We start from the raw sequence: 27412 nt of genomic DNA on the forward strand, positions 1-27412 counted from the left end.
AGCCTTTTGGAGCTGAGTGGACGCCGTATGTGTAGGGGGATCCGGGCGCCGCCATGGACTGTTACACTGCGGACTGGAACCCCCTCGGGGAAGCGGCCTTCTATCGGTGAGCGCGGGTCCCCGGGCCGACTTAGGACTCGCTTCCTCATCCCTTGTGCGACTCTCGAGCGACCCCTCCCATTTGCGTGCAGGGCCCCTGGCCCCCCTCCCGCCCTGATCCGTCAAGAGCCTTCGTTTCTCCCCATGCACCCCTCCCCCCCATCACCCCTTCTCTTACCCTTCCCCCACACCCACCCACCTCTCAGCACCTTCCCCACCCCGTTCTGTCCTCTTCTAATTCCCCTAGTAAACGCCCCTTCCCCCATTCCTCCAGCCCACAGATCACGCAGTTGTCAAGGAAGCATCAAAGAGGAGACTCCCAGACTGGGTTGGAAAGGGGCAGGGATTCTTAATGAACCACTTCTCAAGAACCGTATTTTCATATGCATAATTTTTTTTAAAGATAAAATTATAAAGAAAACAAATTATATTGAAATACAAATTATTAAACTATTAAAAAAAATAAAAACAAGTTTATTTGACCCCTGGATTAAAGGCTGTCTAGTTCAACCGATACTTGAATGTGAATTCCTTTTACACTATAACCCAGAAAGTCCTGTTTATGGAATTATTGCCTCCAAAACCAAATACAAGCTCTTTGTCGCTTTTAAAACCTTTCACGACCTGGCCTCAACTTACTTTTCCACCTTATATATCGATACGGCCCTTTCCTACGCCGTATTGCAAGCAAGGAGACCTGCTTGCGGTTTCTCACACAGGACACTTCATCTCCTGCCTTTGTGTTTTTGCACTGACTCGTCTCCCTTGCCTGGAGTGCACTCTTACCAGATTTCTTGTGTCCTTCAAATTTTCGCTCAAGCATCACCTTCTTTGTAAAGCCTTTCCTGATCTCCCCTGCTCCCATAAATTTATATATTTTGTAGATACTTCTTTACATACATGTCCTCTCCTACAGAATGTAACTTCCTCAGAAACGCGGACTGTTTCATTTTTGTCAGTTTATCTCCGCCAGGTAGCACTGTGCTTGACACTGTAGCCATCTAATAAATGCTTGTCGTGTGGTACCTGGAGAGTGGTTGGTTCAACAGCCTTTGCTTATATATTTCCAGTAAGGGGACAACCACTACCTTCAGAAGCAGCTCATTCCACTTTAAAGGATAATTGCCAATTCTGGGCAAGTTTTTCCTTATATTGAGATAAAATCTACTTCTGCAAATTTTGCCCGTTGTTTCTGATTCTATCCTCTGGGGCTAACAATAATCTTTAGTCTGTGTTTTATATCACAGTGTGGTGTAGTCAACGAGCACTTATCAAGTACCTCCTGTGTGCCAAGCACCATGCCAAGTGCTGAAGCTACAAAGAAAGACAAAAATCTTCTGTCCCTACTCAAGGAGTTCACAATCAGATGGGGGAAGATAACTTGCAAAGAACTATGAACAAACAAGTTAACACACAGGATAAATTGGAGATAATCTCAGAGGGGTAGGAAATACTGCATTTGGATTTAGGAGGACCTGGGTTTGAATCTCACTTTTGACACTAGGTATGACTATGGGCAAGTCACTTAAATGCTCTAAACCTCAGTTTCCTCTTCTGTAAAATAAGAATAATGATAATACCTGTTGTATCCACCTTACGTAAGTATGAGTAGTTTAGGGGGGTTTTTGGCTGGGGATGGTGAGGGTATGAGGGGAAGGATTGCCATATCATAATGTTGACTCAAGGAGCTTATAGTCTGTTATAACTCCCAGATCTTTTTCAGATGAATTGCTGTCAAGTCATGCCTCCTCTATTTTGTATTTGTGAAATTTTTTTTAAACTCAGATTTTAAAGCGTTCCACTTATCCCTATTAAATTTCATATTATATGTTGGGGGTTATGAATGTATAATATTGCATATATTTTCAAATGAAAGAATGAAAAAACATTTGTTAAATGCTAACCATACCATGTACTGTGCTAATTGCTAGGGATACAGGGAGAAAATAGAGCAACAGTCCCTGCTCTCAGGAAACTCCTGTTCTAGCAAGGAAAGACAATTCATGTAGGAGGCCTTAACTGCTAAGCAGATGGAAAGGGCCCAGTGGTCCTTAGGGTGTCCTGGCAAGTCATATGGTAATGCATCTTTTTAGTGTTTTTTTCCCTAATGATAAAACTATGTATTTCTGATGTAGACCCATTTGACAGTGCCAAGGACTTTGGTGGCAAGAACTTTATTTTTTGAATTTTCAGTAGCTGAGTTGCTGAGGAGGTGGGAGCTGCATTACCTGTAGAAGCTGTTGCTAAACATCCCCAAACTGACCCCAAGATCAGCTCTTTAAAAGATTTTTCCTCCAAATGATGGCACTGGGGATGTGCTGGCAGGAGAGCCACTGGCCCTGGAGGCCGCAGTTGTTCCTGAGGTTCTTGTGAGTAGGGCCATGGCCTGCCTACACGAGGTTCTCCACCCCTGGCCTACAGTAGTGTTTGAGCAGGGAGTGGCGCCATGGCCTGCCTAGCAAATGCCACCAGTTGTGTATCTTCAGGACAGATTGTTGCTTTGGGAGCCTTGATGTGGGTATTGAGGATGGCAGTAAGGGAAAAATAGGAAATGTTGTAGGGGCAGGATTGGAAAGACCCCTCTACTCTTTGGATGTGGGGGGAGGAGGAGTGAAGAGTGGAAATTGATTCCAAGATTAGCCTAGGTAACTAAGAGGATGGTAGTGCCTTCAGGGGAACTAGGGAAGTTTGGAGGAGAGGAGGGTTTGGGGGGTGGGGAAATAGTGGCCCCTGGCATTCTCCTTGCAAGTCAAGACCAGAGCCAAGACCTGACTTGGAAGCTGGTCTAGGCCTGCTTCCTTTGCTTGCTCCAGAACTAAGTGGCAACAAGGATTATTGTTTGGGGACCCTGGAATCCATGATTTTCAGAGAGAAGAACCATTCAACACTAGTTCCAGGAATCAAAGCATTTTTATTTTTCTCGGCCTCTTCATCACCCTTCAGGTTTCTTGGTGGTGTCAGCTTTCGAAGCATGACATTTAGGCTGGTTCAGCTGAATGCACTACAGATCGAGTTGGCCTAGTCATCTTTGATGGAAACACAGCTCAAACAGTAGAGAGGTTGTAGTTGCTGTCTGAATTTGTTTTACTAAACCTTTTTGCTTTGTTACAAAGGATGCCTTGGTGGGGATATGAAAATAGCCAGTGATGTGTTGATAGATATTGCTGCAAATCATGCTTATCACAGGTAGAGACATTTTAAAAACAGGTTTTATTATACTTTGAGCACAGGCTCAAGAGTTTCTAAATTACCTCCGGGCAATAGACAAAGTTTTCCCAAGGGCTTATATAGTTTATGACAGAAAAAAAAATGCAATTAGGATTTAATATTTCAAAGATAGGCTTGTAAAATTTATAGCAGGCAAATGAGGAGGATGGAGGTTTACGGTCACAGATAGCAGAAGGGGAAAAATATTACATCTGGTAAATTGATACAGGAGTTAGTTGGTCTAGCAAATGGTTACCTTAAAACAGAGCCAAAGTTAATCATCTTCTGTTAATTGTGCTAAATCCCATAGCCTCAGCTGGCTACAGATAAAATGGCTGTGATGCAGCTAAATAGAAAGAGAATTAAAAAAAAAAACCCAAATACCTCACAGTGGGTAGGGAAGAGAATAAGAATATATTTCTAAATGAATGTGATATAAATACAAAAGACATCACTAAAAAATTATTTTATTAGATTTAGCCCAAAGTTCTAATCTCTGGAAATCATTTTGGATCTTGCCCAGGGGTGTGCTAAAGCTAGCTCCTACAGAACTAATTGTAGGTGGTACAGTGAGTGGATAGAGTACCCTCCCTGGAGTCAGGAGGATCTGAGTTCAAATCTGTCTTCAGACCAAATACTTGACACTTACAAGCTGTGTGAGCCTGGGCAAGTCACTTAACCCCAGTGGCCTAAAAATTAAAAAAAAAAAAGAACTGATTGTTAAATTTTCATTGTGAACATTTATAACTCAGAAATCAGCACACCCCTGATTCTGCCTCTAAAATCTTTGGTGTTAGTAGTGCCTCCTAGCTTTATTTAGCTTAAAAAAATGATAAGCTTTCTGTCTCTGCCTTTATCTAGGTCAGTGATTAAAAGTGTTTAAAAAGCCTGCAGTTAATACAGATCCCTGGGATTTTCCACAGGAGACTTCTTTCCAAGTTGACTTTGAGCCATTAGTGGCAGTTCTTTGAATTCAGTCTTTCTGCCCATTCTAAATCCACCTAATTCTGCTGTCCTCTAGTCTATGTCTTTCTCTTGTCCATAAGAACACAATTGACTTTTTCAAATGATTTGCTAAAATCTAGGGAAACTACATAAAACTTCCTTGATCTGTAATATTGCCAATTTGAGTACCCCCTTCAACAGGGTCTCATCCATGCCTTCTCATCCTGTATATATAACTCCTATGCGTTGCCTGCTATAAATCCCTGAATCCATATTCTTGAAATTTCATGGATATCAACAGCGACCCTAGAGTGTCTGTCCTTTTTCTTTTTCTCACCATATGGCAGCCCTCCTTTTCTCATCGTATATCTCTCTGTTGACATCCTTTATATTCCTCCTTGTGCGATTCTTGGTTGGTAATGTGTTGCCATCTATTCAGTCCCACTGTGTACCATACATACATACATACATACATACATACATACATACATACACACATACACATATGTATATACATACATATGTATATACATACACATATGTGTATATGTGTGTGTATACACACATACACACACACACCCCACACGTGCACACACACCCATACCCCACAGATGCTCTGTGGATCCTTCTTACCTTGAAGAATTCTTTGGAGACTGTGGCATTCTATCACTCATATCCACAAGATTGTAGGTTTAGAGTTGGAAGGAACACTAAAGATCAATTTTAGAAATGAGGAAACTGAGGCCCAGAGAGGTTGAGGTTACATAGGTGATTAATGGCAGAGCCCGGATTCTAAACCAAGGTCCTCTATTCCAAATATACCACTTTTTCCATTTCCCAAAATGCCTCCCATCACAGTGTGAAAGAATATCATTGTTGAAAAGATGGACCTTATTCAGAAAGGCTTAGCATCATTATAAGCTCTGCAAAATTTCCTAATTTTCAATTTCAGACCTAGCTCACTATGAATATGCAGTAACCATCCAAGGTGTACCACGATTGTGTTATCTGATCAGTTTTATGGCAGAGTCTGGACAATCTCATTCTTGATACACCTATTTTTTCCTGTGAAAATAGGTGGGCCAAATGATTTTGAGGGATTATGGAACTCATTTAGGGAGTTCTGCAATATTCCAAGGATTTGAGGCAATCACTACAATCCATGAACAGGGACATCCAACATCCAGGGACATCTGGAGGACCTTGATATGTATGGGGAATCCATCTTCCCTTTTGATTCTGAGCCAGACATCCTCAGTGACAAGAAGCATCTTTGCTCAGCATAGGTTACCTCATTTTATCCTTCAGAAGGTTGGTGAGCAAAGTTATCTTATCTTCTTCAAGGATTTTGTTTTTGTTTTTGTTTAAGTCATTGTTGGAAGCTTTTAAAAAAATTTCTTTTATTCTGAACTTAAGGAATAAAACAAGCATTTCCATGATGTAGTTGAATAGAAAAAAAGATGATTGTATATGAAACTACAAATCTATTATGTACAACTTGCTATTCCTTTTATATATAATAAAGGTAGCATATAACTTTTTTCCTTTTTTTCTTCACCCTTGCCCCTGCCCTAGAAATGGCTACCATTAGACACAAGTGTTTTGTGTGTGTGTGAGTGTGTGTGTGTGTGTGTGTGTGTGTGTGTGTGTAAAACCATTCTATACATCTATTATTTATCAATTCTTTCTCTGGTTGCAGGTAGCATCTTCCTTCAAATGTCCTTTGTAGTTACTTTGAATGTTTATAATAACCAAAATGACTTAGTCATCCAAAGTTGTTCTTAAAATAATATTGTTGTTATATATGCCACGTTCTTGTGGTTCTGCTTATTTCCACTCTTCATTATTACCTGAAAGTCTTTTCATGTTTTTCTAAAACCAACAAGCTCATCATTTCTTATAGCACAGTAGCATTCTATCACAATAATATACCACAACTTGTTCAGCCATTCCCGAGTTGATAGGCATCCCCACAATTTCCAGTTCTTTGCCACTATGAAGAGAGCTGCTGTAAATATTTTAGAACGTGGAGGCTCTTTTCCTTTTTTCTCTAATCATCTTGGGAAACAGATGTAATGGTATGCTGGGTCTAGGGGTATAGGCAATTTAATAACTCTTTGGGCATAATTCCTCATTGTTTTCCCAAAATGGTTGGATCAGTTTGTAGTTCTGCCAACAGCAAATTAGTGTCCTGGTTTTTCCACATCCCTTCCAACATTTATTGCTTTCCCTTTTAATCATTTTAGCCAATCTGATAGGTGTAAAATTATAATTCAAGGTTGTTTTAATTTGCATTTCTCTAATCAATAATGATTTAGAGCATTTTTTCATATGACTATAAATTGTTTTGATTTCTTCATTGGAAAACTGCCTGTTCATATGCTTTAACAATTTATCAACTGGGGAATGACTCGTATTCTTACAAATTTGACAAAGTTCTTTATATAGTTGAGGTATGAGATCTTTATCTGCGAATCTCTCTATAAATTTTTCCCCCAGTTTTCTGCTTTCCTTCTGATCTTGGCTACATTTGTACAATCCTTTTTTAATTTAATGTAATCAAAATTATCCATTTTACACCTTACATTGCTCTTTATCTCTTATTTATTCATTAATTATTCACCTATCCGGATGTCTGATAGGTAATATATTCTCTGTTCTTCAAGTTTTCTTGTTATATCTCTCTTTACATTTAGGTCACGTATCCATTTTGATCTTATCTTGGTAAATTGCGTAAGATTTATTTATTTAAGATTTCTATGCCCAATTTCTGCCAAACTGCTTTCCAGTTTTCCCAATCATTTTTTAAAACCAAATAATGAATTCTTATCCCAAACACTTAAGTTCTCATACTTGTCAAAGACAAGGTTACTGTATTTATTTGCTGCCATAAATTCTATCTACTCTGTTCTACTGATGTACCTTTTTATTTCTTAGCCAGTACCAGATAGTTTTGGTAGTACTTGTAATGCCTTATAATAATAATAATTATTATTATTATTATAATGCCTTACAATATAATTTTAAGATCTGGTACTACTAAATCTCCTTTCTTTACATTTTTTTGTAGCTCCTTTGATATTCTAGGCATTTTGTTCTTCCAGATGAATTTTCTTATAGTTTTTTTCCAACTCAGTAAAATAATTTTTTGGTAATTTAATTGAGAGGGCATTGAATATTAGTTTGGATAAAATTGTCATTTTTATTATATTGGCCTTGCCTACCCATGAGCAATTAATATTTCTCCAATTATTTAAATCTAATTTTATTTTTATAAAAAATTTGTTATAGTTTTGTTCGTATAGTTTCTGGGTTTGTTTTGGCAGGTGTACTCCCAGGTATTTTATACTGTCTAGAGTTATTTTAAATGGAATATCTCTTACTGACTCTTCTTGCAGAATTCTGTTTGTGATATATAGGAATGCTGATGATTTTTCTGGATTTACTTTATATTGTGCTACTTTGCTAAAATTAACAATTGTTTCAACTAACTTTTTAGTTGAGTCTTTGGGATTTTCCAAGTATATCATCTGCAAAAAAAAGATTGTTTTACTACCATTCCCTATTCTGATTCCTTCTATTTATTTTTCATCTCTTATTGTATTGCTAGGATTTCCAATACAATATTGAATAGTATTGGTGACAGTGGGCATCCTTGTTTCACACCTGATCTTACTGGGAAGACTTCTAGCTTATCCCCATTACAAATAATGCTTGCTGATAGTTTTAGGCAAATATTTTTTATCAATTTAAAGAAAAATCCATTTATGCCTATATTTTCAAATTTTTTTAAATAGAAATGAGTGTTGTGCTTTTTCAAAAGCCTTTTCTGCATCTTTTGATATAATTAGATGATTTTTAAAAACTTTTTTATTATTAATATAATCAATTATGTTAATAGTTTTTCTTATGTTAAACTATCCCTATGTTCTTGGTATAAATCCTGCTCGATCATAATGTGTAATCCTTGTAATATATTGTATTTTTTAGCTAATATTTTATTTAGGATTTTTGCATTCATATTCATTAATGAAATTGGTCTATAATTTTCTTTCTCTGTTTTTACTCTTGCTGGTTTACATATCACTATCATATTTGTGTCATAAAAGGAGATTGATAGAATCCGTTCTTATTATTCCAAGTAATTTATTTAATATTGGGATTAGTTGATCCTTAAATATCTGGGCCTGCTGCTTTTTTCTTAGGAAGCTCATTTATGGCCTGTCAATTTCTTTTGCTAAAATGTATTTACTTAGATATTGTATTTACTCTTTTACTAATCTAGACAATTTATATTTTTGTAAATATTCCATTTCACTTAAATTGTTAAATTTATTGGCATATAATTGGGCAAAATAACTCCAGTTGCTTTGATTTCATCTTCATTAGTGGTATATTCACCCTTTCCATTTTTAATTCTAGTGATGTGGTTTTCTTTTTCTTTTTTAATCAAATTAACCCATGGTTTATCTGTTGTATTGGTTTTTTTTCCCCTCATAAAATCAACTCCTAGTTTTATTTATTAACTCAATTTTTTTTATCCTCAATTTTGTTAGTCTCACCTTTAAATTTTAGGATTTCCAATTTAGTGTTAATGTGACATTTTTAGTTTGTTCATTTCCTAGGGTTTTTTTTTTGTTGCATAGCCAATTCATTGGTCTGTTCCTTCCCTCCTTCCTTCCTTCCTTCCTTCCTTTCTTCCTTCCTTCCTTCCTTCCTTCCTTCCTTCCTTCCTTCCTTCCTTCCTTCCTTCCTTTTCCTTCCTTCCTTCCTCCTTCCTCCCTCCCTCCTCTCTCTCTGTCTCTGTGTCTCTCTCTCTCTATCTGTCTCTCTGTCTCTCTGTCTGTCTCCCCCCCCCAAAAAAAAATTACTGAAGTAACAATAGTTGCCTCAGGAGACATTGAATTTCCCTGAACTGTAAGGGTCCAAGCAAAGCCTGGATAACTACTGTTCAGGAATGTAATATACCGTAGAAGAGATATACATAGGTTGGAAGGGTGGACCAGACAACCTTTTAGGTCTCTTACAACTTTCAGGTTCCATGAGTCTGTGATCCACCTACTTCTTAGTCTGCCTTGGTTTTCGTTGGTGAATTGATGATGATAGCATTTATGTATCACTTTAAGGTTTGCAGAGCACTTTTTTCTCTTTTTTTCTTTTTAATTAATTAATTTTTGGATCTGTTCTTTATTTTATTGATGTGTTTAGAGATATAAATTCTCCTCTGATTACTGCTTTTCCTGTATACTATAGATTTTGATATGTTGTCTCAGAATTGGCATTCTCTTTAATGAAATTATTGTGTCTATGATTTGTTCTTTGACCCACTCATTCTTTAAGATTAAATTGTTTAATCTCCAATTAGTTTTTAATTTGTGTTTCAATGGTTCCTGATTAAATATAATTTTTATTGCATTGTGATCTGGAAAAAGAATACTTTTACTATTTCTGCTTTTAACTATAAAATGTTTATGTCCTAATATATGGTCAATCTCTGTAAAGGTACCATGAACCACTGAGAAAAAAGTGTATTCCTTTCCAGATAGTGATCATATCTAGCTTATCTAAAATTCTGTTCACTTCCTTAAGTTGTCTTATTTATTTTTTGGTTAGATTTACCTAGTGCTAAGAGGGGAGATTAAAGTCCGCCAGTATTATAGTACTACTACCTAGCTCCACCTGTAATTCATTTAACTTTTCTTTTAAAAATTTAAATTACAGTATTTGGTACATATTGGTACAATATTGATATTGCTTCATTGTCTATTTTATCAAAATATAGTCACTCTGTTTATCTCTTCTAATTAAATCTATTTTAACCTTAACTTTGTCTGAGATCATAATTGGAACCCCTGTCTTTTTTACATCAGCCAAAGCATAATAAATTTTACTCTAACCTCCATTTAAACTCTGTGTGTCTCTCTCACTCTTAAATGTGTTTCTTATAAACAACATATTGTTAGATTCTGATTTTTAATCCCATTTTGCTCTTTTTTTCCATTTTATGGGTGAGTTCATCCCATTCACATTCAAAGTTATAATTACTATTTGTGAATTTCCCTCCCTCTTATTTTTACTCACTATTGTCCTTCTTAACCTCTATTTTACCTAATAGGTATACCTATTACCTTATTCCTTACCTTGGTATTCCTTATTCTACCCACCCTTTTAAGAGTCCCTCCCTTATCCTCTCCCCATCCCAGCCTCCTGCATCTACACACCCTTCCAAAAGTCCCTCCCATATCCTGTCCCCTAGTCCTTTTATTTCTTTTGAAGTTTAGGAGACTTTTATATTCTTTTAGATGTATATGTTGTTCCCTCCTTAATGTAGGTCAGATGAGAATAAAGTTTCAGCACTACCAGCCCTCCACCCCCATCTGCTTCTTCTGTATCAGTTTTTCCTTTCACGCCCCATTTTATGAGATAATTGTTCCTTTTACCTTTTTTACCCAATTTTTTTTAGAATCACCCCATAATATAAAACTCAGCCCCAAACTTTCTTTTAAACTGCTTTAGTATGCTCATAGTCTTAAGAATACTGATAACAAGGGGGAGCTAGGTGATTCAGTGGATAGAGCCCCTGCCCTGGAGTCAGGAAGACCTGAGTTCAAATCCCATCCCATCTCAGACCAGACACTTGACACTCACTAGCTGTGTGACCTTGGGCAAGTCATTTAACCCCATTGCCTAGCCACAAAAAAAAAGAATACTGATAACATTTTCATAATATAAGAAGTAAACATAAACAGTTTTGACCTTAATGAGTTCCTTATAATTAGTCTTTAATGTTTTCCTTCTATTTCTTCTGGATTTTTTATATCAAATTTTCCTTGGAGTTCTAGTCTTTTTGTCACAAATACCTGAAACTCTTTCAGTTTGTTAAATGTCTATTATTTTTTCATTCAGGATAGTATTCAACTTTGCTGGGCAAGTTATTCTTCGTCACAGCCTTAGCTCTTTTGTTCTTCAAAATAAAATGTTCCAAGACCTGTGATCTTTTAGTGTAGAAGCTGCTAGATCTTGTGATTGTATCTCTGCAGTATTTGAATTTTTTTTTCCTTGTTCCTTACAATATTTTCTCCTTAACCTGGGAGTTTTGAAGCTTGGCTATGACATTGTTTTTTTTTTTTTGTTTGGTTGGTTTTTTGGCTGAGTCAATCTGGGTTAAGTGACTTGCCCAGCTAGTAAGTATCAGGTATCTGAGGCCAGAATTTGAACTCAGGTCTTCCTGACTCCAAGGCTGGCTCTCTATCCACTATGCTACCTAGCTGCCCCTATGACATTCCTATAAGTTTTCCTTCTGGGATCTCTTTTAGGTATTGAACAGTAGATTTTTTCTATTTCTACTTTTACCTTCTTGTTTTGGAACTTCAGGGCACTCTTCCTTGATAACTTCTTGTGATACTGTATTAAGATTCTTATTCTGATTATAACTTTCAGGTAGTCCAACAACTCTTATATTGTCTCTCGTCAATCTGTTCTCCAGGTCAGCTGTTTTCTTAATGAGACGTTTCAGATTCTCTTCTATTTTTTCTAGTTTTATTACTTCTTGGTGTTTAACAATGTCATTTGATTTCCCCTTAACCAAATCTAGTTTTCAGGGAGTTATTTTTTTCCTTAAGATTTTGGATCTCTTTTTCTCATTCGTTAACTTTTTTCATAATTTTCTTGAATTGCTTTTATTTTTTTCCCTCTAATTTTTCCTCAATCTCTCTTATATGATTTTTGAAGTCCTTTTTAAGTTCTTCTGAGAGTTCTCTTGGGGCTTGTGACTGTTTGACATTATTCTTTGGGGTAGAAGTGGCGTTTTTTGCCTCAATGTCTTCCTCTGAATATGAACCCAGATCTTCTTTTATGCTGTAGTAGCTATCTACGGTTGGGTTCTTTTTCCTTTGCTTACTCATTTTATTTTGTTTTATTTTATTTTTAGCAGCTTATTATTGTAATTAGGTTTTCATCCTGAGTTGTGAATATTTCCCCAGGCCACATTATTTTCTGAATTCTGTCTGGGGCCCAACCTCAAGTACTCCTCTCCTTCCCTAAGCCACAGTTAGGGCCCCCAGCCACACTGCCCTGATGTGGTACTATACTCACTGGGCATGTGCTTGCCCCTCCTCACCCGCAACCACAAGCAGGGATCATGTCTGGTCAGCACCATTAGGCCTGGTGCCCAGAAATACCTGGGGTCCTTCCATCTTCCCCCACTGAGCTATCTGATCCCTACCTTAGGTGGAAGTTCCTGAAGCCATGAGGAAAGGCTCATGAGGTGAAAGTTCTTGAGGTCTAGTTTTCTTTCCAAAGGAACTGCTCCCAGGCTCTGCTGTTTATTGTTTATTGCTATTTAGTTCAGCAGACTGAACTAAAGGTGTGAACCTGAAGGTGTTTATGCTTCACTCAGGCCAAACCTCAGCCCCTGGAGGTTCTGGCTTTCCTGAGGTCCTCTCTAGTTGTCTTGAGGGAAACTGCTTTGGGGTGGAGGGAGAGGCAAAATAGGGTGAAAATTTGGAACTCAAAGTCTTGTGGAAGTGAATGTTGAAAACTAAAAATAAATAAAATCTGATAAAAAAGAGAACTGCTTTGTCCCCTTCTTTTTGTCATTCTGTGTTCATTTTGAGGCGATGTTCTGTCTGGGGAGAAAATTTGGAGAGCCTGAAATTTTCTGACCTACTCTGCCATCTTCCCAGAATCCTCTCTCTCCCCCAAGGATTCATATATGATTTGACATGTGTGTGGAAATGCCTTATTGAAAGAAAGCTTTTGAAATGGTGTTTTGCTTTATCCATTTTTTTAATAGTCTACAAATAACAGATACAGAGGGATTTTTTTTTCTTTGTACCTAGCAATCAGTTGTGTGTTCTTCCAGAGACTATCATTCACAAAAAACCCCTTCATCTTTGAGGATACCCCTGGTGCATGTGTTGATTATTCTTATAAAAATGTTGTAGAGATAGGAAAGTCATCATGTGGATTCAAAGTTATTACTATTCCCTTAGTTAACTTTTTGAAAAAAAAACAATAAAGAGATTTTTCCTCTAGGTCTTTGGAATTCACCTCTCTTTATGAGCTGAATAACCCTGTCAAAAAGGGAAATGTGTTTAGTCTGACATGATCTCTTCTTAATGAAGTAAATCCTGCTTTGCTTGCTGTGGTCACTGTTTCCTTTTTCATGTATTCACACTAACTAAAAGACACTGGCCTTTCTCCAGTTCTCGGGCATCTCTCCTGTTAGGCATGATCTTCCAGAGGTCATTGATAGTGACCCAAGAATCACATCTCCCAGGTCTTTTCAGTATCTGAGGATATGTCCATCTGAGTCAGGTGGCTTAAATTCAACAAGAGCCTCTAAGTGTTCTTTTACTTTTTCATTATTTATCTTGGGTATCACCTCTCTCTTAGCTATGCAGACAGTTCTTGCTTTACCTAAATGGACCATTCAGTAGACCTCAATGGAAATAGATTTTTATGTAATGTGAATTTGCCTGTGCTAAGGGAGGTAGGGGGGCAGGAAGGAGGCTGCCCACAAAGTGAGAACTGGTGAAGGAATGTAGGGGCCAGGGTCAGCCACATGAGGGCCTGGCTGGAACTGAGAGGAAGAACACATGGGGGCCACATGGTAACATGTCGGGGCTGGGGACAGATATGTGGTACTCACACGCTGACAGACACAAGGGGACTTGGACATGTGAAGAGTGGTGGGTGGGGTACGCAGACCTGAAGGGCAAGGGTCTTCTCTCTTGGTGCCCGAAGTCTCAAGCCAAGAAAGCCTCAGTCTGGCAGTCGCAGTGGTAATCTGTTCATGCAGTCTATTCTGCTTTCATTTGGAGGGTTTTTTAAAAGTTATTTTTTGGTTTTGGGGGGCAGGAGGAAGGAGGCCATGGAGTGCTAAGCCAAGGGGCAGGATCAGGGAGAGAAACCCATCGTAGGTGGGTTTTTTTTAATGAAGATTTCTTTCGAATTCTTTACATAAAGTCAAATTTGTGTAATGTGAATTTACTCAAAGTGAGAACAATTGGTATTTGTTCCATACTTTCCAGTCCAAAGATCATTCTCCTTGGAAGAGAAAATAGAAACAAAATAAAAGTTGAGTTGTTTTGCCTTCCCTCCTTCATCTGTCACCATTGTCCCATCCATTCTGAGTACCAGTTCTATTATTTCTTTCATCTTTTTTTCCCTAAAATATAGCTAAGGACATATATACAATGGGTATCATGTTTCTTATCTTCTCAATGGGTGGGAGAGGGAGAGAATTTGAAACTGAAAATAAAAATAAAATAAAAAACCACCTAGCTAAGGAACACCTCCCTACCTCCCTCCTTGAAAAGAAACAAACAAACAAAACAAAACATACCCCTCCAAATCAAAGAAGTTTGACCTTAGTATCTAGGATATGTTTCAAACTATTACCATTTTCTTCCTCTCACAAATTTTAAGATGGAATAGTTACTCCTCCAAAAGATTTTTGTCATTTCTTTGCCAGCTGCTAGTTCTTTTTGGTGAGAATCAGGTCCAGGGTATATGTTCTCTTAGTTTTTGAGGGCAACTACCTTTCAAGAACAGAATTATTAAGGCAAGTCTTAATTAATTACTGATTAATTAATCACTGCTTTGCTTTTGGCAGAGAGAGATGACACTCCTATTGTGGTTCACTCTACCCTGTCTCTTTCTCTGGGACCAATTAAGGTCACCTCCTGGTTGGTGGTTTATTCCTAAACTCTGAGAGAAGAGGCTGCTTGTATTATGATTCTTCTCCCCAGTTTCCTTGTCCCTCCCACCACCACCTGGCAGTGCAGCAGTATACAGAATATCTTCATTCTCATGGCCTTGATTCTGACACTGCTCCAGCATACAAAGCTGCTTGCTTTTCTAATCTTTCCTTTTGGTTCCATTATGCTAGTTCTGGGACCTTGGCTGAGCTTCATCTCTCTAAGCTTCTTCGTCCATCAAAAGGGTGCATCAATAGTAAGAAGCTGCGTAGTTGAGTGAAAAGAAGGCTAGATTTAGAGTGAGAAAATCCAAGTTTGATTCCCAGCTCTGTTATACCTGTGTGACTTTAGACAAATCCCTTCCCTTCCTTGTGTCTCAATTTCTTTGTCTGTAAAAGGAGGAGATTGGACTAGATGGGCTCTCGGGTTCCCCTTGATTCATAAATCCTATGATTCCTGCCTCCCCGAGAGGGATGTCGAGAGAGCCCAACGAGGTAATGGGCAAGAAAACCCACAGTAAATTATCATGCACTTTGCACAGTGAGGCAAGTTTCATGTTCCTGCCATGCCATCCACTAGGTAGGCTCCTCTTGGGAGGCAGTTGGCCTGATAGTGTTACTGCTTGTCTATGTGTGAAGGAAGAAATGAAGGAGAGGTTCTTGAAATCCTAGGATTTAGAGCTGGGAGGGACCATAGACATCATTCATGGAGCTCTGTGCTAAGCACTGGGGGGGGGGTCCAAAGACAAAAATAAAACACTCCTTGCCTTCACGGAACTTATGTTCTACCACAGAGAAACAACATGTACTCAGACAAGTCAGTGCAGTTTGTTCTTTTTAATGCAACTGTGATTTCATTGGTACTTCCAATAAGGAAATTTCCTTTACCATGTAGCTAGCAGATTGGTACCTACTCAGCAACTTAATTTTAGAGTTATGTGGATCTCTGAGAGTTTAAGTGATTATCCAGGGTCACACAGCTAGAATGTTTCAGAGGTGGGCTTCAAACCCAGGTCTTCCTGGCTCTAAAACCATCTCTCTAGTCATTACGCCACACTGCCTTTCAAATACAAAGTGTGTCCAAATAAACACAAAGTAGTGGGGGTGAGGGGTGGGAACATAAAACCTCAAGGCATCAAGAAAGGCCCTTTTTTTGGAGTCAGCCTTCAAGAAAGAGAGGTGTTCCAAGAGGCAGAGACAGGAAGGAAAACACTCTTGGCATGGGGAAATGCTTAGACAGAGATGGGGGAATTGGCAGTTACGGGCAATAGCTGATAGTCCAGTTTGGCTAGAATGAAGACAATGGGAAAGGAACTAATGTGAAATCAGTATAGAAAAGTAGGTTGGAGGCAGATTGGGAAGGACTTTAGATGCCAGAGAGAGGATTTTGTGTTTTCTGTTTTGTTTGAGAGGCAGTAGGGAGACACTGAAACCTTTTGAGCAGGGTGTGATGTGGTTAGTGCTTTGGAAAGACTGGCGGTAGGGAGACCAGTTAAGAGGTGGTGCAGTAGTTCTGGTCTGAGAAGGCTTAAACTAGGGGAGTGGCTTTGTGAAGGAAGAGAAAGGGAAATGTGAGAGGTTTAATCAAGATTTGGCAGTTGGCTTAATGCAAGGAGTGAAAGAGAAGGAATAGTCAGCAGTCATTCCGAGATTGCAAACCAGAGTGACTGGTAGGACAGTAGTATCTTCAACCAAAGTAAGGGAGTTTGATGAGGAGGTGGATTTTGTGGGGAAAATATTTTGAGCCTGTTGAGTTTGAGATGCCTCTGGGGCACCCAGGTAGAAAGATCAAACTGGCAGATAGAGATGTGGGCCTGGAACTCAGGAGAGAGGTGAGAGCTGATTGTAAAGGTTTAGGAATGAGCTGCATGGAGATGATGGTTAAACCCATGAGAGTCAAGAATACCAAGGGAAAAGATACAGAGAAGAGACGAGGGTGCAGGACAGAGCCCTAAGACATAGCCTTTCACATAGAAGGGCAGGAATATGACTGGTGATCTTGCAAAGGAGGCTGAGCAGAAGCAGTGTGACAGCAGGGAGGAGAATATACAGGAAGAGAAACTGAGCAGAAGTGCCCCGTCCTGCAAAGACGTCAAGAATGAGCAGGCTGAGAGACAAGCGTCTGTGGGACAGTTCAGAGCTCATCAGTCATCTTAGTGCAGTGCAGGGTGAAGGGGTGTGAGGAAGTGTAGGCAATAAGTGTATACAGATTTTTCTAGGATTTTGTCTGTGAAAGGGTAGGGATCAAAAAACTGAAGCCCACAGAGGTGACTTGAGCTAGGTCACACAGATCATCATCACCATCATCATCACCATCATCAGATTGCCAGCATGTATGTAGTGATTTAAGATTTACACAACACTTTATAATGTTTCATTTGCTTCTCACACAGTCCTGTGAAATAGGTGACTATGACTATCCCTATTTTACAGTTGAGGAAACTGAGGCAAACAGAGGTGAAGTGACTTGCCCAAGGTCACACAACTAGGAAATGTCTGAGGCGAAGTTTGAACTCAGATCTTCTGACTCCAGGTCCAGCACTCTATCTACAACACCTTGGTACTTCCTAAAATAATGCTTTACATTTATGGTGCTTTTTTTTTTTAAGCTTTAAAGAGCTTTCTTTTGAAGCCCTGAAGTATGTTGGTTTTATTTGAGCCAGGCAGAACATAATGCAGAAAGCTTGTGAGAACCTCAACACTACTACCAGTAGTAATGGGTGGTATGGGACAGCTAGGTGGTGCAGTGGATAGAGCACCGGCTCTGAGGTCAGGAGGATCTGAGTTCAAATGTGGCCTCAGACCAAACACTTGGCACTTACTAGCTGTGTGACCCTGGGCAAGTTGCTTAATCCCAATTGCCTAAAAACAAAAAATTAAAAAGTAAAAGGTGCAACAGTGGGATAGAGCTCTGGGCCAGGAATCAGGAAGACCTGAGTTCAAATCCAGCTGCAGACATTTTGTAGCTGTGTGATTCTGGGCAGTCACTGAACCTTTGTGTGCCTGTTTCTTCAACTGTAAATTGGGGATAGTAATAGCACCTGCCTCCCAGGGTTCTTGTGAGGATCATATGAGATAATGATTGGGAAGCATTTAGAATAGTGCTTGGCACATAGTAGGTACTATATAAATGCTTATTCCCTTCCCCCCCCACCCCGTCTCTTCAGTTGCTTTCTTCCGTGGATGAAGGGTCATTCTATCTCAGGCAGATTCTTCCCCCGGAGAATAGGGACTCCCGTTGGAGGGCAGGTCTGAGTGTGCCTTTCTCCTTGGTACCCAGGCTTGGGTGGTATCTGCTGTCTCATATAGGCCTTCTCTGGGCTCCTCCTTTCAAACTGTGCATCCTTTGGAGTCTCTTTTATGATCTCTTCTGAGCTTAGTAGACTCAGGGAGCCTTCCACCCCAAGCTTCCTATGCTGATGCTGGTCTTGGCTCTCTTTGTTTATGGCAGGAAGTTTGAGCTGTACAGCATGGACTGGGACCTGAAGGAACCCCTGCGAGACTGCCTGGTGGCTGCAGCTCCTTATGGGGGCCCCATTGGTACGTGGGCCATTCTTTCCTCCCTTGTCCCGTTGGGTTCTGTTGGTCTTTGTTCCCTCCATCCTGAGCCCCATAAAGCCCTTCTGACTTTCCAGCCGAGGGGAGATTGTGTCTTGGGAGGGAGTAGGTCTGAGGTCAAGGGCATGGGGTTGCATCTGGCTAATATTTTCCTTCCCCAGCTGTGTTGAGAAACCCTTGGAAGAAAGAGAAGTCACCCAGCATTCGACCATTACTTCAGATTTATTCGTCCTCTGGAGTGGCTCTAGCCAGCTTGCTGGTATGCTTCCCAGCCCCCGGGTGGTCCTGGCTCACCTCCTTGTTCTCCAGTTCCAGCATATAGGGACCCATGCACCCTGCCTCTCTCCCCACTGCACATATGTCTCTTTGGTTCTCCCCTAGCCTGCCCCTTGGACCATAACTATCCTGTGCCAACCCTAGGCGAGGTGATCCTCGCCTCCCACCTCCCTTTGGGACCCCAGGATTCTTCTCCCTCCTGTACCCCTTCTCAGGAAGCTCTCCATCAGCCTTGTTCACATTCTCTGTACTTCCCCCCCAACCAGTGGAAGAGTGGGCCGGTAGTGTTATTGGGCTGGTCGGCAGAGGAGGAGCTGCTGTGTGTGCAGGAAGATGGCTCTGTGCTGGTCTATGGGCTGCATGGTGACTTCCGGAGACACTTCAGCATGGGCAATGTAGGTGTGAAACAGACTGAGAAGTGTGATGGGGGCAGGGCATTGTCTGTGTGGGTAGGACACTGAAGTGGAGGGCAGGGACAGGCCGGGACTGGTAATGGCTGGGGTTAGAGGGAGGGGTGTGGGAGCAGGGGTGTTAGCTGGGGCAGAGATATGCTTGAGTCTTAGTTGGTACTAAGACTAGATTGGGTGAGTCTTTCAGGACATCTGAGAGAGATTATTAGGCAAGTAACTGCTTCTCCCTGTCTCCCTCCCCTTGGCCTATCCAGGAGGTGCTCCAGAACCGGGTTCTGGATGCCCGGGTATTCCACACGGAGTTTGGGTCAGGGATCGCCATCCTCACTGGTGCCCATCGTTTTACACTCACTGCCAACGTGGGTGACCTCAAGCTGCGTAGGATGCCAGAGGTGCCAGGTACCCCCTCTTCAGATGTTGGATGCTCTCCACTGTGCCACTGTATCCATCCTGGAGGTGCGGGCAGTGCCAGGGGCAGTGGGGAGGTGAATGTGTCTGTTCCTAATAGGCCAGTGTATTTGAGAGAGCTTTACCAGAATGGGTGCCCTGCTCCTTTACCCTGACCTTGGCCTCTGGACCCTCAGTCTCCCCAATGCTAATTTCTCTTTCTAGGGCTCCAGGCTCTACCTTCATGCTGGACAGTTTTGTTCCAAGACCGAGTGACCCTTGTGCTTTTAGCCATTGGTCCTGACCTCTACCTGTTAGACAATACAGCCTGCTCAGGGGTGGTGAGTAAATAGAATGTATTTTATGACCCTTCAGGGGCTGCAGGGGCACAGTGGGGAGGGCCAGAGTAAATGACTGCGTGCAAGCACATTGGCACACTCTCTCCTCATGAGATCTGGAGGATCAGTGGTATTTAAGGGACAGGTAAAGGCTGGCCCCTCCTCACTTGGGCTGGGGCTCTTGTGCTATGCTTCCAGGTACCCCCTGGTTTGGCTCCGGGAGTGAGTGGCTTCCTCCAGATGGCTGTGTCCTTCAATTATCGATACCTGGCATTATTCACTGATACGGGCCACATTTGGATGGGCCTGGCTTCACTTAAGGTGAGCCACAGGGGCGCAGTGATTTCTGAACATCCTCACCCCAGGACTCTGTTGACCATTCTTTAGGAACCACCTCTGGGGCACTGAGGGGGAGGGACTGCTAGGAGGTGAGAAACACTAATGTCATCCATGACCTACCCCAGGAGAAGCTGTATGAGTTCAGCTGCAACATTCGAGCCCCGCCCAAGCAGATGGCCTGGTAAGGGGGGGGGCAACTGGGGTGTCACCCAGAGGGAGACTGGCTGCTTACCTGGAGTCCTAGTGCAAGGGTAGCATGAATTATTTGACCTCTGACAAGATGTGTCCCCCATGACAGGTGCAGTCGTCCAAAGAGCAAGCAAAAGGCTGTTGTGGTGGCCTGGGAGCGACGGCTTATGGTAGCTGGTGATGCACCTGAAAGCATCCAGTATCCTTGGGGGTTATCTTTGGGGCATTTATTACAGGAGGGTCCCGGAAGGTTGAAGAACACATTTCCCCTCCTTGACCCCCTGAGTTTTGTGGAGGACCCTGCCCCCTTCCTGTCCTGCCCTGTTTCCCTTTTGAGCCTTCCTTGACAGACCGCAGGTTTGTACTAGAAGAGGATTCATACCTAGTGCCTGAGCTGGATGGAGTCCGGATCTTCTCACGAAATGTCCATGAGTTTTTGCATGAAGTTCCAGGTGAGGGCTGTGACTAGTTGGGAGGGAAACATCCTGGCTCTTCATGGGGAGAAAGCCCCAGACTATAGAGAAAGATTGCTGAGGCTTCCATGAGAAGCCAGGCCTAGACTTTAGAATGAGAGCACCAGGAGAAAAAAATGTTCTCCAGAGGGCAGGTACAAAACTATGTCCAAGTTGGAGCACTGTGCTGTGCATGTGGTGCTTAATAAATGCTTAGTGACTTGACAGGGCTAGGGGAAGGTAGCCTCTGATTATAGGGGCAAAGGCACAGTCTGGTTTGGGGGTACTTGCTGTGTGCTGAGGAGAAAACAGGGCTGGGTCTCTGTGGCTCCAGGCACTGCACACTCACCATTCATTCCTTCCCACATCACAGTGGCCAGTGAAGAGATCTTCAGGATTGCTTCTATGGCCCCAGGAGCCCTTCTGCTAGAAGCTCAAAAGGAATATGAGGTGAAACCCTGGCCCCTGGTGACCTCCCCCAACCTCCCATCTAGCAATAGGGCTTGTCCCGCCTCCTTCCTACCTCATCCCTAGTATCCAATAGCTAGGCTGGGCAGCTTTCTCCTGGTACACGTTGTGTGGCTGGAGGCTCCTGGGGACAAGTATATGGAGGGGAGCAGAGGTGGAAGGCAGTGGAGGCGCTGTGGAGACAGGTCATGAGAAAGAGGCCTCTTCCGTCCAGCAAGGTGAAGGCTCAGAAGACCCAGGATGGAGATGGAGTCACAGAAATTGGCTCATGTTCTAGACTTTCCTCTGGGTCCCTCTGGGAGCTGGATAGGGAAAGTCTTAGGCCAAAGTTCAGGCCATCTCACCTCCCCTACCCTCACCTTCATCCCAAGGATGTGAAGGTGGGAGACTTGTGGCCCTGGAGAGGCTCAGGGTACAAGAGTTCTTGAGTTTGGAAATGTTTAGGCAGATCCTTTTTAGGAGACTCAGGGACTTAACTTCATCCCTAACATGTTAGGATGATCAGTGACACTCACCTGCTTCCTAGCCACTGTCATCACTCTGGCCCTTCTCCGTCTTCACCCTTTAGAAGGAAAGCCAGAAGGCAGATGAGTACCTCCGGGAGATCCAGGAGCGGGAACAGCTGCCCCAGGCAGTACGGCAGTGTATCGAGGCTGCTGGCCATGAGCACCAGCCCGAGATGCAGAAAGCCTGCTCAGGGTCGGTGGGGGGGGGGGGAGGGTGGCTACGAGGGGACAGCAGACAGTGGTGCTGGCTGCCTCTGCCAGGCTAGCGCCTCTCACATACCTCCTTCCATCCCAGGCAGCCTCCTTTGGAAAGTGTTTCGTTGACAAGTTTCCACCAGACACCTTCGTGCGCATGTGTCAGGACTTGAGGGTGCTGAATGCTGTGCGGGACTATCCCATTGGAATCCCCCTCACCTACACCCAGTATCCAGGAATGTGTCCCCAATATCCTTCTCTCCCAGGGCCTGGGAGATGCTGACCTTGTCCCATGGGGATCCCCTTCCATTAAAGGGGAGGTGATGGTGGAGGGCATCCTCTCTAGTTTGGCTCCTTACCTGTCATCCAGATACAAGCAGCTCACTATTGAAGTTTTGCTGGACAGGTGGGTGATGGGGCAGGGTCCTGGGGGGCATTTTCCACTGTAGGGCACAGATTGTTAGCTGCTGGGGAAGTCTTTTTCCCAGATGCCTCTTTCCCCATTTCCTTCCTCATCCCTAGGCTGGTGTTGCGGCGACTCTATCCTCTGGCCATCCAGATCTGCGAGTACCTTCGACTTCCTGAGGTTCAGGGTGTCAGTCGCATCCTGGCCCACTGGGCCTGTTACAAGGTAGAAGAAGTTGGGGTGTTTCAGGGAGTCCTGAGGCACTTTGGCCATAGGTAGAAGGGAGCCAGATGTACTATGGGAGGCCCTGGGAAGCCTGAGAAAGAAAACGGAGTGCCAGGTTATGGTGTGAGGGTGGGGGCCTCAGTGACTCACCTACACCACCTCCCCTTGTCCCCAGGTGCAGCAGAAGGATGTGTCTGATGAAGATGTTGCTCGTGCCATTAACCAGAAGCTTGGGGATACGCCAGGGGTCTCCTACTCCGATATCGCCGCCCGCGCCTATGGCTGCGGCCGAACTGAGCTTGCCATCAAGGTCGGAAGGGACTCTCCTCTTCCACTCTCACTCCCCCATCCACACACACACACTCATTTCCCCTTCAAGCTTGACTTCTCCTTATGCTTCCTTCACTGTGGGGAGGAAAGTGTTGGGTTGGATTTAGAGCCCAGCTCTTCCCCTGCATGTCTTTGGGGCTGTTTCCTTATCTGTAAAGAGAGGGGATGATAATAGCTGACTTCATGACCGCTGCTTTTGCGCTTTCCTCCGCTCTGAACTTGCCATCCTGTAACCTCTCCCCTCTTCCTTCTCTGTCTCCCCAGCTTTTGGAATATGAGCCGCGATCTGGGGAGCAGGTGCCACTTCTGCTGAAGATGAAGAGAAGCAAATTGGCCCTGAGTAAAGCCATTGAGAGTGGGGACACAGACCTAGGTGAGACCCCTGAGGGGAATCATGGGGGAGAAGGCCAAGCTATCCTTAGTTCCCTCAGGTTTGCAGCTGGTAACTTGGACAGGAGAAGGCAGAAATAGCTGCGGCCAGGTCTTTCTCTGCCTCTGAAAACTTCACTAACTCCACTCTTGGTTCTGGCCTCTAGAGCTAATGTAGCCCAAATTCTTATTCCCAGGGCCCTTGGGTTTTTTATCTTTTTAGATGTTTATTCATTTCCTTTCCCAAGTTACCAGGGCCCCACATTAGGCACTTGTCTCAGTTCTCCTGCTGTCCATAGGAGAAGAAAAGGTCCATCTCTCCACCAACCCCTGGGCCAGTCCTGTAGTGGTGGCAGGTTGGGAGGAAGCATTTAGTGACTTCTCCCTGGCCTCACAGTGTTTACAGTTGTATTGCACCTAAAGAATGAGCTGAATCGTGGAGATTTCTTCATGACCCTCAGAACCAGCCTGTGGCCCTGAGTCTATATCGACAGGTGTGTGAGAGGAGGAAGGGGGGAACATTTGAGGGTGATGCTTGTGGCAAACCTTGACTGGTTGTGGCTGACAAGCCTCCCCCTGATTGGTTCTCCAGTTCTGTAAGCACCAGGAGCTGGAAACACTGAAGGATCTTTACAACCAAGATGACAATCACCAAGAGCTTGGCAACTTCCACATGCGGGCCAGCTATGCTGCTGAGGAGGTCAGGGCCTGGAGCTGCTGCTGTGGGAAAGGGACGTGAGTCCTGGCCAGGGAGGCAGTGGATAGCTGTCCAGTGGGGTTGGTCCGTGGCTCCCAGAAATGAGGCCCAAGCAGTCCACAAGGACCCGTTGAGATATCCCCTTTGCCTACATGTGACCCAGAGAATAATTGAGGGGCAGTTGCTAGGTGCAAGAGAAGCTGAAGAGGGTATTGAGACCGGCCTGCAGAGTCAGAGAATGCAGAGAGGGATTCTCTGAGGTCTTCAGGCTCTGCCCTTTTCTCCTCCAGCGGATCGAAGGCAGAGTTGCAGCCCTTCAGACTGCAGCTGATGAGTACTACAAGGCCAAGAATGAGTTTGCTGCTAAGGTTGACGTTCTCCCCCTCCTCCTGCCCCACCCTCACCCCTCACTCCTTCTTTAACCCAGAAGCCCATTGTCAGGAAGTTGAGTTCCTGTCCTGCCTGTGTCACTGACTTCCTGTGGGAACTGGGCCGAGTCTCCCTCTCAGAGCCTAAGTTTCCTCCTCTATAAAATGAGGGGGTGGACTTGGCATTGACATCCTGTGACCCCCGAGTGGTCCCTGCCCCGGGAGGCATCCAGACTTCCCTTCTTGTTAGTTTCTCTCTAGTTCCTCCACTTCTCCTGCTCCCTGTGGAGGGCTCACTGCCCTCTACCCCTCCAGGCCACAGAGGAGCAGATGCGGCTCCTGCGGCTGCAGCGGCGCCTGGAGGATGAGCTGGGGGGGCACTTCCTGGACCTGTCCTTGCATGACACCGTGACTTCCCTCCTCCTCAGTGGGAACAACAAACGTGCCGAACAGCTGGCCCGGGACTTCCGAATCCCTGACAAAAGGCACGGCTGGATCCTGGGGCCAGGCTGGGCGTTGGGCATTCCTCCTCCAGATCCTGGATCTACTCTCACCTCCTTTCGGCTGCCAGTGATCTTGTCCGTCTGTTTCTCTTCCCTCTTCCCCCAGGTTCTGGTGGTTAAAGCTGACTGCATTGGCTGATCGGGAAGACTGGGAAGAGCTAGAAAAGTTTTCCAAAAGCAAAAAATCACCCATTGGGTATCTGGTGAGGAGGGGCCCCCCAGTCCTTACCCCTTTGCACCCCAGCCCAGAAGAAACTTAGCCTTTCTTTATCCACCGCAACTCAGTGCTGCCCTTGGAAAGCTCCCGGGGGAGAGGGGTGGTCAAAGGGCCCTATCCTGGAGAAAGGGGCTTGGAGCAGGGCAGGGCGAGGCTGGACCTTGAAGCTAAGTTCTGGGGTAGTGACTTCCCTGCCCTTTCATTCTCCCCAAGCCCTTTGTGGAAGTGTGCATGAAGCGACGCAACAAATTCGAGGCCAAGAAGTTTGCTGCCCGAGTGAGCCCTGAGCAGAAAGTCAAGGCTTTCCTCCTTATCGGGTATGCTCTGGAGGGAGGGGTTGGCGGGATCTGTGCACAGAGGGAGAAGGGAGAGGAGGCCTGTCTGTGTTTCTGTGCCTGAGAGGCCTCAGGGAAAGCCCTGACCTGCCTCCCCTCCCTCCACTTCAGGATGTGGCACAGGCTGCGGATGTGGCCATCGAGCATCGCAATGAGGCCGAGCTGAGCCTCGTCCTGTCCCACTGCACTGGGGCCTCAGACGGAGCCACAGCTGACAAAATTCAGCGTGCCAGGGCCCTGGCTCAGAGGAAGTGAGGAGCCCTCCGTCACACCCCTCCCTGTCTGCAAGCCTCTCTCTGAAGTGGCTTTGAAGGGGTAGGGGGAGCAGGGTGTGGTTGAACTGTAAATAAAGTCTAAATACTCCACACTCCTCCTTGCTTTGCTTCTGTCCTGACTGCTTGGCTTGGGCCTCTTTCAAGATCAAGCTGCAGCTCCTCTGGGGACTAGAATCACTGGCTTTTTTCTGGATCGGGGAGCTGGTCCAGTCCTCCCACAAGCACAATATATCCCCCTCTGCTCCCACATTGTCCGGAATTTTCATGGCCTCTTCTTCATCCCCATTGACTTGGGTTCATTTGTTTCTCAGCCTCAGTTTCCTTATCTATAAAAAGGCAGCAATACTTGTGGTACCAGCATGATAATTGTTATACAACTATATGAAGTCATATATGTAAAGCACAAAGTCCTACATAAATGTGAGCTCATTTCCTGGAGTCCACCAGGGTTTGTCCCTGAGCTAGTCTGGTTTCTGGGAGTTCCTGTCTGAGGCAGGGACCAGAATGTAGGCCCAGGCTTCCCAGGGCACTTCCTTAACTGTCACAGGGCAAAGCTCCTGACTGACGGCCCTGTTGTTACTTTTGCCTCCTTTACTATTGTCCTGGTCCTATCCATTATAACCTGATTTCCCTTGTGGGTGGCACAGTGGATGACCTTTTGGAAAGAGAAGATCTTTAGGCTGGAATCGTTGGGAGCAATGAGAGCCTGTGAGGGGATGTCTCCAGCTGTAACCTTGGGTAGGACTGATGGATGAAGGATGAAGGAGATATGTATGCATGCCAGGAGCCAAGGTCCCTAGGATCTTTCCATGTACGAGTTTCTCCTCACCAGAGTGAAGGCCAATCCCTAATGCTCCCAGCAGATGGCACTGCTGTCCTGAGGTCTTTGCTCACCCCTTTCATTTGCAGGGATGAGTCTACCTATCGCTTGAGCTCTACCCCTAGGAATTCTATCCCTCCCGCTCCAAGAACTGGAAACATTTCCCGAGTAACTCTGCTCCTTATGTGCACCACTTCTGTTCCCCTAGATCTCCTGACTTCAAAAACCCAATCCTTTTGGGAGGGTCTGATCTGTCCTTACTCTGCCTTCTTGACCTGGAAGGCCATGTTTTCTTAGTACTTTAGTGAGAGAAAATAAGACTAAAGGAGGGAATAGAGATAAGATTTATTAAACAGTGGGGTGGAGGTCAAATTAAGTAAGGTCTTTGAATTTGAGAGATAACAGGAAACCACTGTTGATTCTTAGCGGCTGGGGTGAATTGATGAAAATGGTATTCTGGGAAGTCTCTAGGCCAGGGTGAACTGGGCTTATAGCAGGAATGCATTCCTTTCCAAGAGGTGAGGAAAGAACCCTTGGAGACCCCCTTAAAGTGCCCTTTAGACTTAGGACCCCAGGTCTTTGCCCGTAGGCTGGGGTTGCTTCAGGGATAGCTGTATATGCATGTCTGTGCAAGCCTGTTTTAGCAAGTACACAAGTGCCTAGCTGTGAGTTAATGCATATTTTCCTGTATGTATCTTTGTGTCTCTCTGTATGGATATGTGTGCTGTGCATGTCTGGATGTCAACATTCCTCTCTGTGTGATGGTTCTGAAGTGCTGCTGAGGGCATGATTGAGT

At 43.8% G+C, this 27412-nt stretch overlaps 1 protein-coding gene across 1 annotated transcript; it reads left to right on the forward strand.

Annotated features, from left to right (window-relative positions):
* The first annotated feature begins 38 nt into the window (after positions 1-38).
* Positions 39-25888, forward strand: VPS16 (VPS16 core subunit of CORVET and HOPS complexes). Its single transcript, XM_078148609.1, is given in 25 exon segments — positions 39-106; positions 18405-18493; positions 18673-18770; positions 19054-19182; positions 19452-19596; positions 19810-19925; positions 20121-20243; positions 20387-20442; positions 20560-20649; positions 20808-20902; positions 21276-21352; positions 21939-22073; positions 22172-22299; positions 22442-22477; positions 22594-22702; positions 22878-23012; positions 23297-23405; positions 23799-23858; positions 23861-23895; positions 23994-24101; positions 24389-24466; positions 24782-24951; positions 25076-25172; positions 25400-25503; positions 25632-25888. Coding segments are annotated over 25 exon segments (2520 nt in total). The 5' UTR covers positions 39-53; the 3' UTR covers positions 25777-25888.
* The last annotated feature ends 1524 nt before the right edge of the window (positions 25889-27412 follow it).

This window comes from Phascolarctos cinereus, unplaced genomic scaffold (genome assembly GCF_003287225.1).
Source record: "Phascolarctos cinereus isolate Bilbo 61053 unplaced genomic scaffold, phaCin_HiC Scaffold_9;HRSCAF=440, whole genome shotgun sequence".
Lineage (NCBI taxonomy): Eukaryota > Metazoa > Chordata > Mammalia > Diprotodontia > Phascolarctidae > Phascolarctos > Phascolarctos cinereus.